The sequence below is a fragment of the Dermacentor silvarum genome, chromosome 1, assembly GCF_013339745.2.
Source record: "Dermacentor silvarum isolate Dsil-2018 chromosome 1, BIME_Dsil_1.4, whole genome shotgun sequence".
Classification (NCBI taxonomy): Eukaryota; Metazoa; Arthropoda; class Arachnida; order Ixodida; family Ixodidae; genus Dermacentor; species Dermacentor silvarum.
In genome coordinates, this window is record NC_051154.1 from 314,940,832 (window position 1) to 314,956,413 (window position 15,582).

Genomic DNA, 15,582 nt, shown 5'->3' on the forward strand with positions numbered 1-15,582 from the left:
CGCCCACGTTCGCCGCCACCGCTTGCACGCGCTAGTTACTGTACCAGTATATGCTACCAATGGTAGCAGTAATTCTAGCACGTGTGGATAGCGCGTTTTTTTTTAATGGGGCGGGGGGTGCTAAAACCACGATTTCATTACGATTCACACGGTAGTGGTGGGGGTGCCGGATTAATTTTGACTTCTTGACGTTATTTAATGTTTCCTCAGTGCATGTTCTTGCATTTCGCCCCCATCGGGATACGGCCGAACCAATGCCTAAAGTTGGGCCGAACGAGACGCTAGTAAAGGTAGGCCTAGCGCAGTGATCGCCGCAGTGACGGCCGACAGCACTTGCGACCTGGCCTGCAGCTCATCATATTGCGTTTATTTTTGACAACCTGATTTACATGGGCTTACATGAATTGGTTTTGTCGGTGTCGATGGTGCGAATAGCACTTGCAAGCCAGCGGAGCCGCCATGCTGTGACGGCTGGTGCTTGGTTTCCGCCTGCGAGACGAAATGCCGTCGGATCTTTACTCCCGATCGCGCCAGTGGTTTAGTACTGGGCGGTGCTTTACGAAACACGAGCAAATTCGAGATAATTTTTCTATTAGGAACTTTTTCATGTCAAAAACAAGCTGTAGCCCATTTCTACGTCACCCTGAGCGGCGATATATAATCGATCGCCTCGGTGATTACACTGGCGAGGTACCAGCCCTACGGCGACGCTGCTTGTGTAGGCCCGCGCAATCTCAGCTTTTGGACGCGGCCGTCCGATCTCTCCAACTCTGTACTAATTAACACTGTACATCTTATTTCACGCACGAAATTTAGTTGACATGTTTAGGCGCGTTTATGACATCCACACTGCAATTAACGCATCTGTGACCGTGCTGCCTGCGTATTTGAACGTGTGACAGGATATTTACAATGCAGGTGGCTCAATTTTTGGCGATGAAAATAAATTTGAATGTGACCTGCTTTGTGGGGAATCTGCTCGCTCGACCTACATTCAAGGCTAATCCTAATCTAGCTTTCCCACCGTGCGGAAAGAAATTGTAATGACACGCTAATAACGATCCTCAGATCATATATAAGTTGGCTAATTAATACCCGCCACTCAGAATTAAAAAGAAGCTTAACGGTTACGAAATGTTTTGCGCATAATGAATGATCTGGTATCAGAATTCAACTTTCGCTTTTTGCCGCGGCGGCCCATTGCTTGCGACGGTTTTCATCAACAGGAAACCTATGAACACTTTCGCCTCTTGCGTATTTCGACGCAACTCAGCTCGTCGACGTACTGCGTTTCCTTCGTTGAAAAATTACAGAATAAAGACCTCACACATGGAACCGCACAACTACCCGCGAAACCCAGCGACTGCTGTGGTAGGCGCGACACGGGCGGCCGCTCGGCGCCGGAGTGCCTACTATGCGAAACTGAATTCCGACGACAGCGCCACCGCATTTTCGTGACGTAGCGCCGTGGTCAAGGTGTACGAGTATAGCATTGAGAAAATCAGATTTACAACATGTCTCGTAAAAAATAGTGTTGATTTTCATTAATTTTTTTAGGGTGCTACAATAAAGGAATCGCGGTAACTATCTATATAGAACTTAATCGCCATCGGAAATAGTTTTAAGCGCAAATACACAGACACAAAAGAGCACATAATACACAGACGAGCGCAAACTACCAACAAGGTTTCTTGACCACCACACGTGTTTATACTTTGTTCCCATTACCGCTGCACTTGTGCACAGTGCCTTCTAAGAAGGGACAGCTCTTTATCGGACAGGTGTACAGAAGGAGTGCTGATACAGGCTGAGCCTAATGAAGATATCTTTTCAGCTTCTATTATCTCACGGGTGAGCCTATGGTCACTTCTGCTGACAACAGCACACTTTTCAAAAAGAGGTCTACATTGACAGGAACTGCAGTGCATCGCCAACCAACCATCACGTGCAGTTTTCTTTACGTTTAGCGCGTGTTCCTTCAAACGTTCATTCAAACATCTCCCCGTCTGCCCTATGTATTGCTTGCCACATGTTAGCGGGACACAGTAGACTACATTAGTAGTACAGTGAAGAAAAGGGTCTTTGTGCTGCTTATTGCAGCCTCTTTGGTTACGAACGTACCTCTGATTGCAGAATTTAATGAGCTTTTGTGGTGCCGAAAACCCAACATGAACTTTCGAGCGACCTGCAATCTTTTTGATATTATGTGACAGCCCATGAATATAAGGGATGACAGCCACTTTCTGATGCGTGTTGGAGGATGAAACCTGTGATCGATTAATCTCCATGCGCAATCTTCGGAGCAAAGATTCTGCAACAGAGCGCTGCACATGCAACGAGTATCCAGCTAGTAACAATTGCTCCACCTGGTAGCGAAGACTTGATTGCATGTGAGGCGAACAGAATTTCTTAACTGCATTCAAAAAACATAAATTGATTATTCCTCTTTTAACCAGTTTAGAATCTGCTGAGGCATAGGGCAAAATCGGCTTATTACTTCGCGCTTCATAGCAGCAACAGATTTTGTCCGATCTAAAAACAATCTTAGTGTCATGAAACGTAAGAGTACTGTTACGGGGCTTTTCGTGCGTCAATTCAAGGGACTTAAAACAGTCTTTAAACGTCTCGATAATAGACGATAATAGACGATAATAGACCCGTGAGATAATAGAAGCTGAAAAGATATCTTCATTAGGCTCAGCCTGCATCAGCACTCCTTCTGTACACCTGTCCCATAAAGAGCTGTCCTTTCTTAAAAGACACTGTGCGCATGTGCAGCGGTAATGGGAACATAGTATAAACACGTGTGGTGGTCAATAAACTTTGTTGGTAGTTTGCGCTAGTCTGTGTCTCATGTGCTCCTTTGTGTCAGAGTATTTGCGCTTCAAACTATTTCCGATGTACAACCAACAGGCCCAAATAGCTACAATTCTTGTTCGCCATATAGCGCATTATTCAGCTGGATTTGCTTAGTCTTATGATTGATGGCCAAATTTGTGCATGTTGTAACGCTAAAATCGCAGGATTTTGCATGGTTGGTATAAATATAATGTTACCGCAACGGGTAAATAACATTTTTTCCACCCTGAGTATTACGCGGAGAGGCATGCACATGGAGATCTACCAAAATTCTCAAATTGAAGATGAACCCTGCCTCGCAGTAGGCTGCCGCGCTCGTTAATGACGACTGCGCGAGCACTGTCAAAACACTGTATGCTGATCTGGGGTGGTATTCTGTAAGAGTCTACCTAGTGGACTGCCCATTTCGGCTGTCGCTGATTGGCTGCTGCATTACGCGCAGGAAGGAGACTGGCTGGCACCTTTCTGCACGTCAAGCAGCAGCCAATCAGCGACAGCCGAAATGGACAGTCCACTAGGTATACTCTTAAGAATACCGCCCCTGAACTATGAAAATCCTGGAAAAATCGCTGTTTCCATTGATGGGACTTGGTTGACCAGGGGCAACTCACCCCATATTTGTGTTGGGACTGTGATCAAGCTATGTACGGGATATGTGCTTGACTTCGTCGTCCTATCGAACTTCTGTTTGGGGTGCCAGCTAGGGCCGAAGAAGGACGACCCAAGGTATGCCGAGTGGCTAGCTGGCCACAGTTGCCAAAAGAACATCTCCAGTAAGCCAGGCCAAATGCAGGTGGAAGCGGCACAAATTTTATTTGGCCGCTCATGAGAAAGGCATAGGCTCCGCTACACAACCATGTTATGTGTTGGAGACAACCGGGGCTTCAATAGCCTGCAGGAGGCACAGGTATATGGCTTTGTGCCAATAGAAAAAGAGGACTGCGTCAACCATGTGCATAAACGCCTAGGCACAGCTCTTCGAAACCTCCTGCAGAAACAATGAGCTGAAGGAAATCCAAGCCTTGGTGGTAAGGCCTAACTCACGGGCGAGCTGGTCACGAAGCTCACTACATAATATGGATGGGCTTTGAAAACTCATCAAGGAAACATCGAAGCCATGCATTATGCTGTTTGGGCAACTCTTTATGAGGTAGCATCTACTGATGCAAGCCCAAAGCACTCACATTGCCCAAGTGGTGAAGAATCCTGGTGCAAGTACAACAGGGCTGTTGCCAAGCAGGAGACTCCTCCAAAGCATCGCTACAACCTGCCGGAGCATGTTATTGATGCCTTGCGGCCTGTGTACACGCGCCCCTCTGACAAAAAGTTGCTGAAACGTTGTCAGATAGGCAAAACACAAAAGCCCAACGCGAGCCTGCACTCTGTCATTTGGTCGCTCGTGTCGAAAAACAAACATGCCTCCCTTTTCACTGTGGAAGCTGCTGTGGCTGAAGCAGTCACAAGCTTTAATGCAGGCAAAGGGAAAGCAGATGCAGCAATGCTAAATGAACTGCACCTGTAGGAGGATGCCGTAGCCTCTGAAAGATGCTTAGAAAAGGACTGTCGCCGACTAGTGGCACCCGAGAAGCATGCACATGCTGAAAACTTCAGGCGTGCAATGAAAAGAAAGCGCACCAAGGAAAATGATCATGACTACGCTCCTGGTGACTTCTAGCATCGTTACTACACTGATTCACACCTTCTCCTGCTGAATAAAAATGCTCACTATATATGTTCCTAAACTTCCTTTCTCGTTTTCTCAAAACACCATTTTTCGTTACATCCTAGGTCATTGCCCGCAGTATCTTTTGATGTAGAGGTCGGATTTTTAAAATTCTAGCACAATTTGATATCATATACATTCATTAGTGAAATAAAATCAAAACAATTTGATATTTTTATTAAGAACAGTGATTTAATAAACAATAAATATAAGCAACTGTTTCAGATTTCTGATGAGTATACTTGATAAGGCCAGAACTCTTGAACCAATGAAGATAAAAATAAAATTATGGGTTTCCTGCACTCCCTGCTCTCTATAGAGTGCTGTCATACTAAATCAGAAGCAATCTTTTATGGAAAAGCTGTCAAAAGGCTGGGCAGAATATAAGTTTATGGAACAGTCAATATTTTAAAATCTGGGAGTGAAATCCCAAATCCAATTGCATATTTGTTTTGAGCTGTGCAAAATACATATTCTATAATAATTTCCGCTGGAAATACTGAAAATTTTTTAAAAAATTCAAAGCAGTGTCTCTCTTTAATAATGCCGTTTTGGAATTGCGCAGAATATAGTAAAATTACTTAGTTGAAGTAAATTAGTTAAGGCGTAAAGCATCCGAACGTTGAGAGTTCGTGTTGACGAAGCACGGCGTATGCGCGCGGCGTTCTCAAACCCGCGTAAAATTACCAGAGTTTTCAACAAGTTTTCACTGCGTGAAGGAATGTGAAGGCGGTTTCGTAGGTTTATTTACGTACCACCTGCAGAATACCTTGGTTCGGCCGGTTCGTGAAATTGCAAGTGTCTTGCAATCTATCACAGGTGTGTGTAGCTGAAGCACGGGTTCTGGAAACCATGAGCAACGTTTTCACACGTAGACAATATTGATAATGTCAACAACGTGCCGGTCGTTTTCGCAACATGCGAAATCGTTTTTTTATTTGTTTGGTTTATTACAATAGGCTGCAGAGTGAAATGGAAGAGACCACAGCCAGGATGCAGACAAAAGGCAACGCCATGAAGGCCACCATAGTGCAGCTGGACGAAGCAAAGGCAACACTCGTGGCAGAGGGGTCGCAACAGAACAACAGGAGCACGCAGCTGAACATTCGCATCTCTGGTCAGGAGAACGAGCTGCAGCTGACGAAGACCACAACTGCCACGCTTGAGTGTCGGCTTTCTATTCAAGCAAGTCATTCTGAAACGCTTCGCCAACAGCTCACCGACAAGGACCAGCAGATTGCTGCACTTGACGAGAAGTCAGCTGCTTCTGATGCCATGAACCAGGAGCTACTCAAGTCAAACGCCGAGCTGAACGCAGCTTTACGAACATCGGAAGTGGAAAATGTGGCACAGGCCGAAAGGATGCGTGAAGTCGTAGCAGAGAACACGAAGCATCTGGATGCATTGTTGCAACAGAATTCAAAGCTGCTTGCTCCGGACACAACACTTAGGAATCTGGAGTCGAAGCTTACAGACGCGGTACGAAGAAGTGAATTGCTGTCATGCCAACTGACATCCAAACTTGAGGAAGCCATTGCTACGCTGCGCATTGAACTGGGGATAAGTTGGTCTCGCTGCACAGAGCTGGAGCAACAGCTGAATCAGGCTGGATGCGAGAAAGAGTCTCAGTTATCGCGACTTCTGGAACTACAGTATGAGCTGAACAGTGTTACGCGCAGAGCAGACCAGCTTCAAGCACGGGCACAGGAGCTTGAAGTCTCCAAGCAACAGCTGGACAAACTCTGCTCCGAGCTTCAGCATATGCTGAGTGAGAGTGAGTGCCAAAACGGAAAGGTAGATAAAGCTACTGCAGAATGCGCCAAGCTTGAACAGTGCATTCAGAAGAGCGCAGCTGAAAAGGCTGAACTACAGGTTCGCATGGAGAACGAAGCACAGGTTGTTCATGCGCACAAAGAAAAGTATGCTGAGCATGTGGCTGCGAATGAAAACCTCTGCAGTGTAAATGCAGCATTCAAGACTACCATCGAGGAAGCCAAGCTCAAAATGGAGCACCTCGAAGCCAGGATTAAAGAGATGAAGAACGAGAACTGTGCACCACGGAACAATCTTGAGGAGAAAGGTCAGAGACGGGATACCTTGCTAGCAGAAAAGCAAATGCTGCAGCTGAAACTGTCTGAAGCAAGTGCTGCCTGCGGCGCTCTTCAGAAGGAAGTGTCCGAGGTTAGGACAAAGCTGCGTGCTTCTGCTGCGTGCCAGGCTGCTGCCTGTACCATTGACGAAATCAGGTTGAAGTTCAAGGAAATTCAGCACAGGCAGATGCAGCTGTCATCGCTTGTCGAGCAGCTAAAACAGGAATGCGGCAGCCTGAAACTGGGTCTTGCGGACATGAGCGAAAAGCTGTTGTGTCGCGAGCAGGAGCTGGCGTCGGCAGTCAGCGATCGTGACAACATGGCATCACAGGTGAAGGAGCTGGAAGATGCGCATGCCCGTCTGAAGCATGACAACCAAGCTCTGGAATATCGCATGGGTAAGGATGAAAGTTTTCACTTTGTATTTTAAATGGGCGACACTTTTGATGGAGGCACGGAACCTGCAAAATATTAGGGGACACTAAATCAGTTTAGTGGTGGCGTGGAGCAGAGGTAGAACACCCGGCTTCTAATCTGAAGGTCGTAAGTTTGAATCCTCAACATTTTCCACCACCACATTTTCCAGTCCACCACATTTTAGGCACGGAGTGGCACCTGACACCGGAAAAAAATCGCCCAGACCTAGTGGGGCTATACTGGTCCAGGTGCAACCAAATTAGGAAGACGCACTAAGCTTCAACAAAGTCACTCCCTCATCAAAACAGGACTTGGCCTCCCTGGTGCAGTATTCGGCCACTATATACCTCCCTCATGACTCCTATAGTTAACCCATGGTCCTCAGCCCCAGCGGCTGCGGAGCACCTGACCAAGGCCGCGCTCAGACCTGCGACGCGGCAGAGGGTGCTAAGAATCTCTAAGTCTGGACAGGCCACCACTGGAAACTGTACCAGGCAACGTTCAACACGTGCACCCTATCGAGTGAGCAGGGCTATTTACAGAATTATCAGGTATTGTCTGGGATATTATTGGCCTTAGTGAGGTTAGAACTGGTGAGGCTTATGCAGTGCTGACTAACGGCCACGTCCTCTGCAACAGAGGTCTTCAAGACGAGAGAATTCGGAGTAGGATTTCTAGTCCATAAGGACATAGCGGGCAACATTGAATTCTACAGCATTGATGAGAGGATATCAGTCGTCGTAATAAAGCTAAACGCGATGTACAGAAGAAAGGTAGTACAAGCATACTCCCCAACGTCCAGTCACGATGACGAAGAACTATGACAGTTTTATGAAGATGTTGAATTAGCGATGATAAAGGTGCAAACTCAGCATACGGTAGTCATGGGCGACCTCAATGCAAAAGGGGGTAAAGCAAGCTAGTGTGCAACTACGGCATCGTTTACAGGAACGCTAGAGGAGATTGTTTGCAGAATTCGCGGAAAGAAATAGGCTCCTAATAATGATTACCTTCTTCAGAAACTGCAGCACAGGAAGTGGACCTGGAAGAGCGCTAATGTAGAAACAATGAATGAAATAGATTTCATACTCTCTGCCGATCCCAGCATAGTGCAGGACGTAGAAGTGTTAGGTAGGGTAAAGTGCAGTGACCATAGGTTAGTAAGGTCTAGGATTTATCTCAATTTGAAGAGAGAAAGAATAAAATTAGTCATGAAGAATCAGGCCAACCAAGACGTAGTAAGGGTAAAAGCAAACCAATTCAGGCTGGTGCTCGCAAACAAATATGCAGCTTGCGAACAGGAAGATGAAGATAACATAGAGGTAATGAATGAAACCGTAACTTGGCTGATCTCAGAAGCAGCAATTGAAGTGGGAGGTAAGGCACCAAGGCAACCAGTGGGTAAGCTCTCCCAAGTAACAAAGGACCTAATAAAGAAATATCAAAACATGAAAGTGTCAAACTCGAGAGATCAGATAGAATTCGGTGAACTGTCGAAACCGATCAATAAGAAGAAAGTAAGCGATATACGAAAATATAACGTGGATAAGATTGAGGATGCAGAAAAAATGGACGCAGCATGACATCAGTAAGAAGAAAACTTGGCATATGATAAGGCGAAATGTATGCACTGAAAGATAAGGAAGGTAATATCAGAAATTTCGATGACATAGTAAAAGCAGCGGAAGAATTCCATACTGACCTGTACAGTGCCCAGAACAGCCAAGCTACTTTCATTCGAAGTAGTGATCAACAGGGTACAGAGGCTCCTTCTATAACTAGCGATGAAGATAGAAGAGCCTTGAAAGATATGACCAGGGGAAAAGCTGCTGTAGAAGTGTGTAAGCAACCTGCACAAAGCTGCTTGGGGCATATTGCATGACTAAGAGTGTATGTTATTTGAAATTTTCTTTTCCAATCAACTTGCAGTTACTAGAAATGCATCGCATAGCGAGCATCACTGCTCCTGTTCTTCGTAGGTTCACGTTTCTCGTGGGTTTTACACTCGGTTTAATAGCTTTTTTTTTAATCAACTGCTTTTCGGAGGATGATTTGTAAAGTAAGAAAGTTTTTTTAACTGCTGAGTGGATGCAACTTACGTAGCATTCTTTTTTCTTCTTTCTGGGGTTTTACGTGCCAAAACCAGTTCTGATTATGAGGCTCACCGTAGTGGAGGGCTCCGGATTAATTTTGACTACCTGGGGTTCTTTAACGTGCACTACAGCGCAAGAAGCACACGGGCGTTTTTGCATTTCGCCTCCATCGAAATGCGGCCGCTGGGGCATGGATTCGATCCCGCGACCTCGTTCTCAGTAGCGCAACGCCTTAGCTGACTGAGCCACCCCCGCGGGTGACTTACGTAGCAGTTGTTTATTTACTGACGTTACCGTAGGGAATTAGGCGAAGAAAGGGCGGGCCGGCGATCCCAAATATAAAAAATTATTAAGCGACTAATGAACGTAGTTAAAAACAACAGAAACAAAAGTAAAAAAAGAAACAAAATGAGTTACGAAAAATACTGGAAGCACAGAGCATCATGTAACTGAGGCGTAGCCTGCTATCAAATAAAGAGCTCACTGTGTCATGAAGGAACTTAAGGAAATAGTGCGTCGTGGTTACCCACCCGTGTTGTCACTAGGAGTGGAAGGCGACTAATAGGTGCTGCACACGAACGCTATAAACAGCCGTTTAGAGCGCGTGATTCTCTGTCCTAATAAATCACAAACAAAGCCATGTTGCAGTTCTGGCTTAGCACTATCTGATAAGCAATGCCGTCATCCTTTGACATTACCTGCGATGGGCGGTAAATTTTCGCTTTTTTTTATTTCACTGCAGTTTTTGTGGAAGAGCTGCTCTCACTTATAACCACTTTTAGAGCTGAATATCTACCAAAAATTGTTGCTCATCTTCTATGGATTTCCAACTGAATTTCTGTAGCCTCGAATAAACATTCTACAGGAAAAATTGAATTTCTACTATTATTTTGCAAAGGGATGCAATTTTTCAACGGTGGACATATTACCAGCCTGAAAGGTCAAACCGCTAACGTAACAAATGCCGCAACGATTTTAGGTCCCCGCGTGTGGTCATGCAGGCAATAGGAACGAAAGTGCGGCCAGGTTTTCTAACTTTAAGCGTGCAGCCTACAATTTCTCACTTTATGCGTGCAGCCGTACAACTGCCACAATTCTTGTTTCCGCTAGTTCGAGCTACTCAGATAATCTTGCGGAAACTGCATCCGGTCAGTCCTGGCTTACTGTTTTCGGATGCTTCCATGCAAGAAGTTTCGCGAAACGAAGAGTGCTTTTATTTTTTTACGTAAATCTTTGCCCATTTTCGAGCTGTCCACACTCAGAATCGCACGAAAAAAAATCAGATACCTTACAAAAATTAATTCGGGGGTTTTACATCTGATTTTAAAGCACGCCATAGAGTAAGTCTACGGAGAGAGAGAGAGAAAGCACTTTATTTGCACCCGTCACTTTATTTGTACCCGGAATAATTTTTGCCCACCTGGGGTCCTATAACGGCCAGCTAAATGTAATCATGCGCTCTCGCAGCTCGTTCCCATCGAGATACGGCCGGGATGCAACCCACCATCTATCGCTCAGCAGAGCACTGCCATAGCCATTGAACTACAGCGGCGGGTTGTCGGCTACCTTATAACGGCCCTCTTCACATTCACTGTCACGTGGAAGACACGCGTGTGCGATTCACTCTGCCTGCAGCCCCACACGGTGACTGCACAGCCACCTACCGTTGGTCAGCGGTCGCGCCCCTAGCGGCAGCTTCACTCCCTGAGCCAAACTTCAGCGGCTGTTGCGTGACCGGTAAAATGTATTGAATGACTCGGGTAGAACGTTCAGTGATCAGATGCTACGCTGCTGCTGAGTATAACTCTAGTGCGCCTTCACGGCTATATCCTGGGTAACGCCGTCAAGCCACATTCGAAAGCACACACGATGTGTTATACGCACCCAGCTGCTATACAGATGTGCCGTCATAAATACGGGTCCGACATTATGGAGAAATCTCCATCGCCATAATGCAGAGGGCACACTTGGATATTTTGAAATAGCTGATGGACATTGCCAGTCAATATGTTTGTCTCGACTGATTCTACGTAATACCCATTAAAATGCTAATGCAGTTAACCTGGTGACGATTGCTGAAAAAGTACTGACGGTTCACTAACCTTTCGGAAAATATTTTCCGTGTTACAGGATTCATGGTGTCTGGCTTGCCAACATGTTATGACGACCGAGCCTCTGTTCGACACTCTATGATTCTCGGATTTTCAGCAGACCTCTGCTGGAGCGTAATGAAGGCCATAATAAGCATGTTCATATTATGATATAAACCTTAAATAAACTTGATATTACTCGTGAAAACCACTGTCTGATTATGAGAAGCCGTAGTGGGGGACTTCGGAATAACTGGACCACCTGGGTTTCTTGAGCGTGCACATAAAACGGATTTTTTCGCATTTCGCCACCATCCAAATGCGGCCGCCGCGGCCAGGATTTCATCCCGCGACCTGGTCACATCCGCCATTCTGCGACACCCCAGCCACTAAGAAACTAAGGTTGGTCGATTGAAGCTGTCGCATCAGAACTTCAATCAATCAGTTTCGAGGTGGGCGGCGGAACTGGTTCCAATAATAACCGCTTACCTCATCGACATGTTGCACAAGTTAATTCATTCTAATGAAACTTTTGCGCACACAACACGAAACCAATTATGATGCCAAACCAACTAGCCCGCCTATCCGTTTTAATGTAATTCATTCTGTTAAAAAATAAGTATTCTTGGCTAAACAAAAGCTGCGTCAGTCAGAGACGCTGCCGAGACTTTATGAGAGGCATAAAACGTCGGTATGCAATGTTCCCACTTTAATTCACAGCCAGCACAGAAAGTCGCTCAGGTAAGGCAAGACATGGGGAAAAGAAAACCGAGCTATGGCAGTGTAGAGTGTAAAGCCAGAACTACGTGTGTGGTGGCTTTTCTTTCCTTTTTTTGTATCGCACAAATAAACCCTCAAACTGAAAAAGGTTAAAGGATAACGAGATTCTTGAAAACAGAATTGGCTGTAATAAAAACAGCAGCTTCTTTTTTGCAAGTATTCGAAAAAACAGCGTTGACAATTAAGCAATCGAAATATATGCAATGAGCAGATCTGGTATTCTGAGGAAGGTATATCTTTGCAAGTGCAAATACTACTTTCTTCAACCATTTGCTGAAGTTAGCGTATGGGTCGTGCACTTCTGTCAGCATGTTTTTCTTGCCGTTTACGTTCAGTATGCCCTACCAACAAGGCCAAATTAGTGCCCTTTTATACTAGAATGGAAACTTCATGTTTAGGGAATTCATGTTTAGGAAATTCATGTTTAGCAAAGTAATCCAGTGGTGAGTCAGCGCCAGTGTCGTGTTCTTCTTTGCCTTAGCTCGTGTCCGTTTTGCGCTGTTGTTTTCGTAAACTATAGTGCCCGTCTCGAAACCGCTTCCGCGGCGGGTGCCCAGACTCACTGAAAAGACGCCGGACTCGAATCTGATTAATTTGAAAATAAAGTTTACGTTCTTCTTCTTCTCCCAATTCGTGATTTCGACAAAGCGCTCTTGCTTAGAATCTAGTGCGCCCAGCGCGTAGGGCTATGACGTTGCGCACCTCAGAAGGACATATCCGCCGCTGCGGGCGTTCATAGTAATGTTGGGCGGGGATGCCATCATGTGCCATATTCTTGAATACACGCGTCGCTTGGGCTTAACGTTGTGTTACGATCCATTTCTCTTTCAACCATTTTCTTGTCATTCATCACGCCGAGTGTCAACGCCCAATAATAACGCACAGCAGCATCTGAGCCAATGACAAGGCTCTGAAGAGTGCAAAATAAAATAATTTGTACAACCCCAGCTTGTTAAGAAAAAAAATCCTTTGTGCGTCGGCACATCATGCAGCCACAGCGAAGCTGTAGGACTTAATGGTGAAACTGGCATTCTTGCCGCCATATATGTGGAACGGGGCAACATGGAATTGTAGAGAAGAGATATGCACGTGCACACTGTAGGTGTTTGAAATCGAGTAACGATAATTAGTTCGTAGATGTAAGTTCTCCTCGGCGCATATCTTATATCAGTTGTTATTGATTTTAGTGTCATTTCAAAAAGGGGCACCTTATTTCACAAGACGGTATGATAATTTGTTCGTTATCCTCAATGTGCTGAAGTTTTATTAGTCCACGATGCCGCGGTTCTGTAAGAATTTCATCCCGATAAATAGGGAAAAATCCTGAGCATTGCCATTTGTCATGACGATGGTGTAAATGCGCTCAAAGGAAGAGGACGATAGGTGAAGACGAGACACTCATATCGCAAATTTCAACTTGTTTATTAGAAAATTGGGACGTCACTTATATACGCTTACACACGTGACACTTGACATGTTCACTGCACTCATTACACACCCAAAAACCGTAGTTTCTTTTCTGTCAATGACCAAAGCAGCCCACGGAGAGAAAAGGTAGTTTTTCGGTTTTAGGGAACATGCGCGCTTCTAGGGTTTCCGGACATCCTAAGTTATTTTCTTATTTCACTTTTTGTGAATTTTAAATCAGGCGAAGCACATGAAGTGGTCGCCATCGTGCGTCCTTCGAGCTTGCCTTCGCTCACCCTTGCCACTCGCTCAGCGATATCACAAGTCAGATCGTGCTTGGTCGTCTGCTTCGGTTGTCGTCCCAAGTGTGAACATGGGAAAGATAAGACAGAGAAGCTTGAGCAGGCGTGCAACTAACGGAAGACGCAGGAAACCAAGTCGACCAAGCATTAGACGAAGATGGCTAAATCGGGGCATCACATGTGTTGCGCGACTGTGTGGTGTTCGAACACCGGGCATTCCAGTTCTGCGAAGTTTTTCAGGTTTCCTAATGACTACCGGTGAGCACAAGTATTTCACTCTATTTTCCCACCAGGTGTTCATTTTGCATGAGTAAGCCAGTTCTGTGCAAGCCTGAGTGGACTGACAGAGTGACTGATAAGAGCAGTGTCGCTGGACTCATTCGGCATGACGGCAGCCCATCTGTTGCCGGTGAAATACTTTAATGAAGGACTAGAGCGCGGGTTTTGGGGCTATACATTTTGTTCACTCTTTGTCGACATGCACAGCCAAGTTTAAAAAAAGAAAAGAAAGAAAGACGCAGCCGCGGTGGTTAATAAAAAAAGTATGGTATTTTGCGTGCCAAAACCGTGATCTGATTATGAGGCACGCCGTAGTGGGGGACTCCAGAAATTTGGACTACCTGGGGTTCTTTAACGTGCACCTAAATCTAAGTACACGTGTGTTTTCGCATTTCAAGCCGTGGTGGTTAATAATAATCTCATTGGTTTGGATCTTCTGGAATCTATTTTCACTGATTATGTACAAATTTCCATTGTGAATGAAAATTGCTTCTGCAGATTGTCACTTTCGCACTGCGTGGAGGTCAGTTTTTTCCAGTACCGAATGTGTGAATAAAAACAAAAGCGTTCAACTTTCACTTGTGTTGAGATTTAGCTGGCCGAGAAATCGGCTAGTTTAATTGATCCATTTCGCAACTCATGAACAAAATAACGATTGATGGTGCCAGGCAGTTATTTTCTTTATGCTACCCCCCACTCTGGACTAGATAAAGTGTAGCCCTAACCGTAACCGCAAGTTAGGACTCTCAAAGCGACTACATTCAAGAAATGACGAAATGTAATATATTAACCGCGAATATTGGTAATTAACAACGGTTCGCTCTATAAATATTTCTGATTATAATTGCTTGGCAATGGTGCGTGCGAGCAACGTTCCAGTGGTTTAGAAAAAGAATAGCAGCTTGCAAGGTAAACCTGGTAGGAAGGAAGCGCTTCCTAATACACGACACACTTAAGCGGGCTCTGCTCCGCGATTTGGCCAATGTCACCGCACGGCCAGCGGACCTAAAATCCCTTTATAAGAAAAGTACCGCCATCTACTCTTTCCTCCGCCGCCTCCTCTCCTAAAGCGCTTGCTTTTTCTTTACTTTTTGCTTGCGAAAGCCAAGTTGACGGTGGCGCACCTAGAAAGTCCACGTTGAAGCTTTCAGGCCGGGCGCGCGCCGCCGCCACCGCCGGCGACTGCGGCTGCGCAGAGGACTTTCAACATGGCTCTGAGGCGGAAAAAAATTATATATAAAGAAGTGAAAAGCGCGCGCTATGATCGTCCAATTGGAGATACAGGATAACACAGGAGAGAGCGAAGCGGCATTTGTCAAAGGATGGCGGTAATTTTCTTATATAGGGACTTTAAGCGGACCTGCAAGAGAGCACGAACACAGTCCGCTTGCATGGGAAGTGGGAAAAGAAGGCTTCATCGGCAACCCTCCTCCTCCTCCCAGTGCGCGCCCTCTCCCTCTACCTTCTGACCTCATCAGTGACGTCATGGAAGCATTGCTTTGTTTGTGAATTATTTCTAGTAGGATATCCGGCAGCCGCCAG

At 45.6% G+C, this 15,582-nt stretch overlaps 1 protein-coding gene across 1 annotated transcript in view; it reads left to right on the forward strand.

Moving 5' to 3' along the window:
* The window catches only part of LOC119442410 (myosin heavy chain, non-muscle), an 81,905-nt gene that overhangs the window by 46,523 nt on the left and 19,800 nt on the right, over positions 1-15,582 (forward strand). The window contains exon 4 of the mRNA XM_037707284.1: positions 5,542-7,070. Coding sequence (XP_037563212.1) covers positions 5,542-7,070 — 1,529 coding nt within the window. The remainder of the gene's footprint in view (positions 1-5,541; positions 7,071-15,582) is intronic.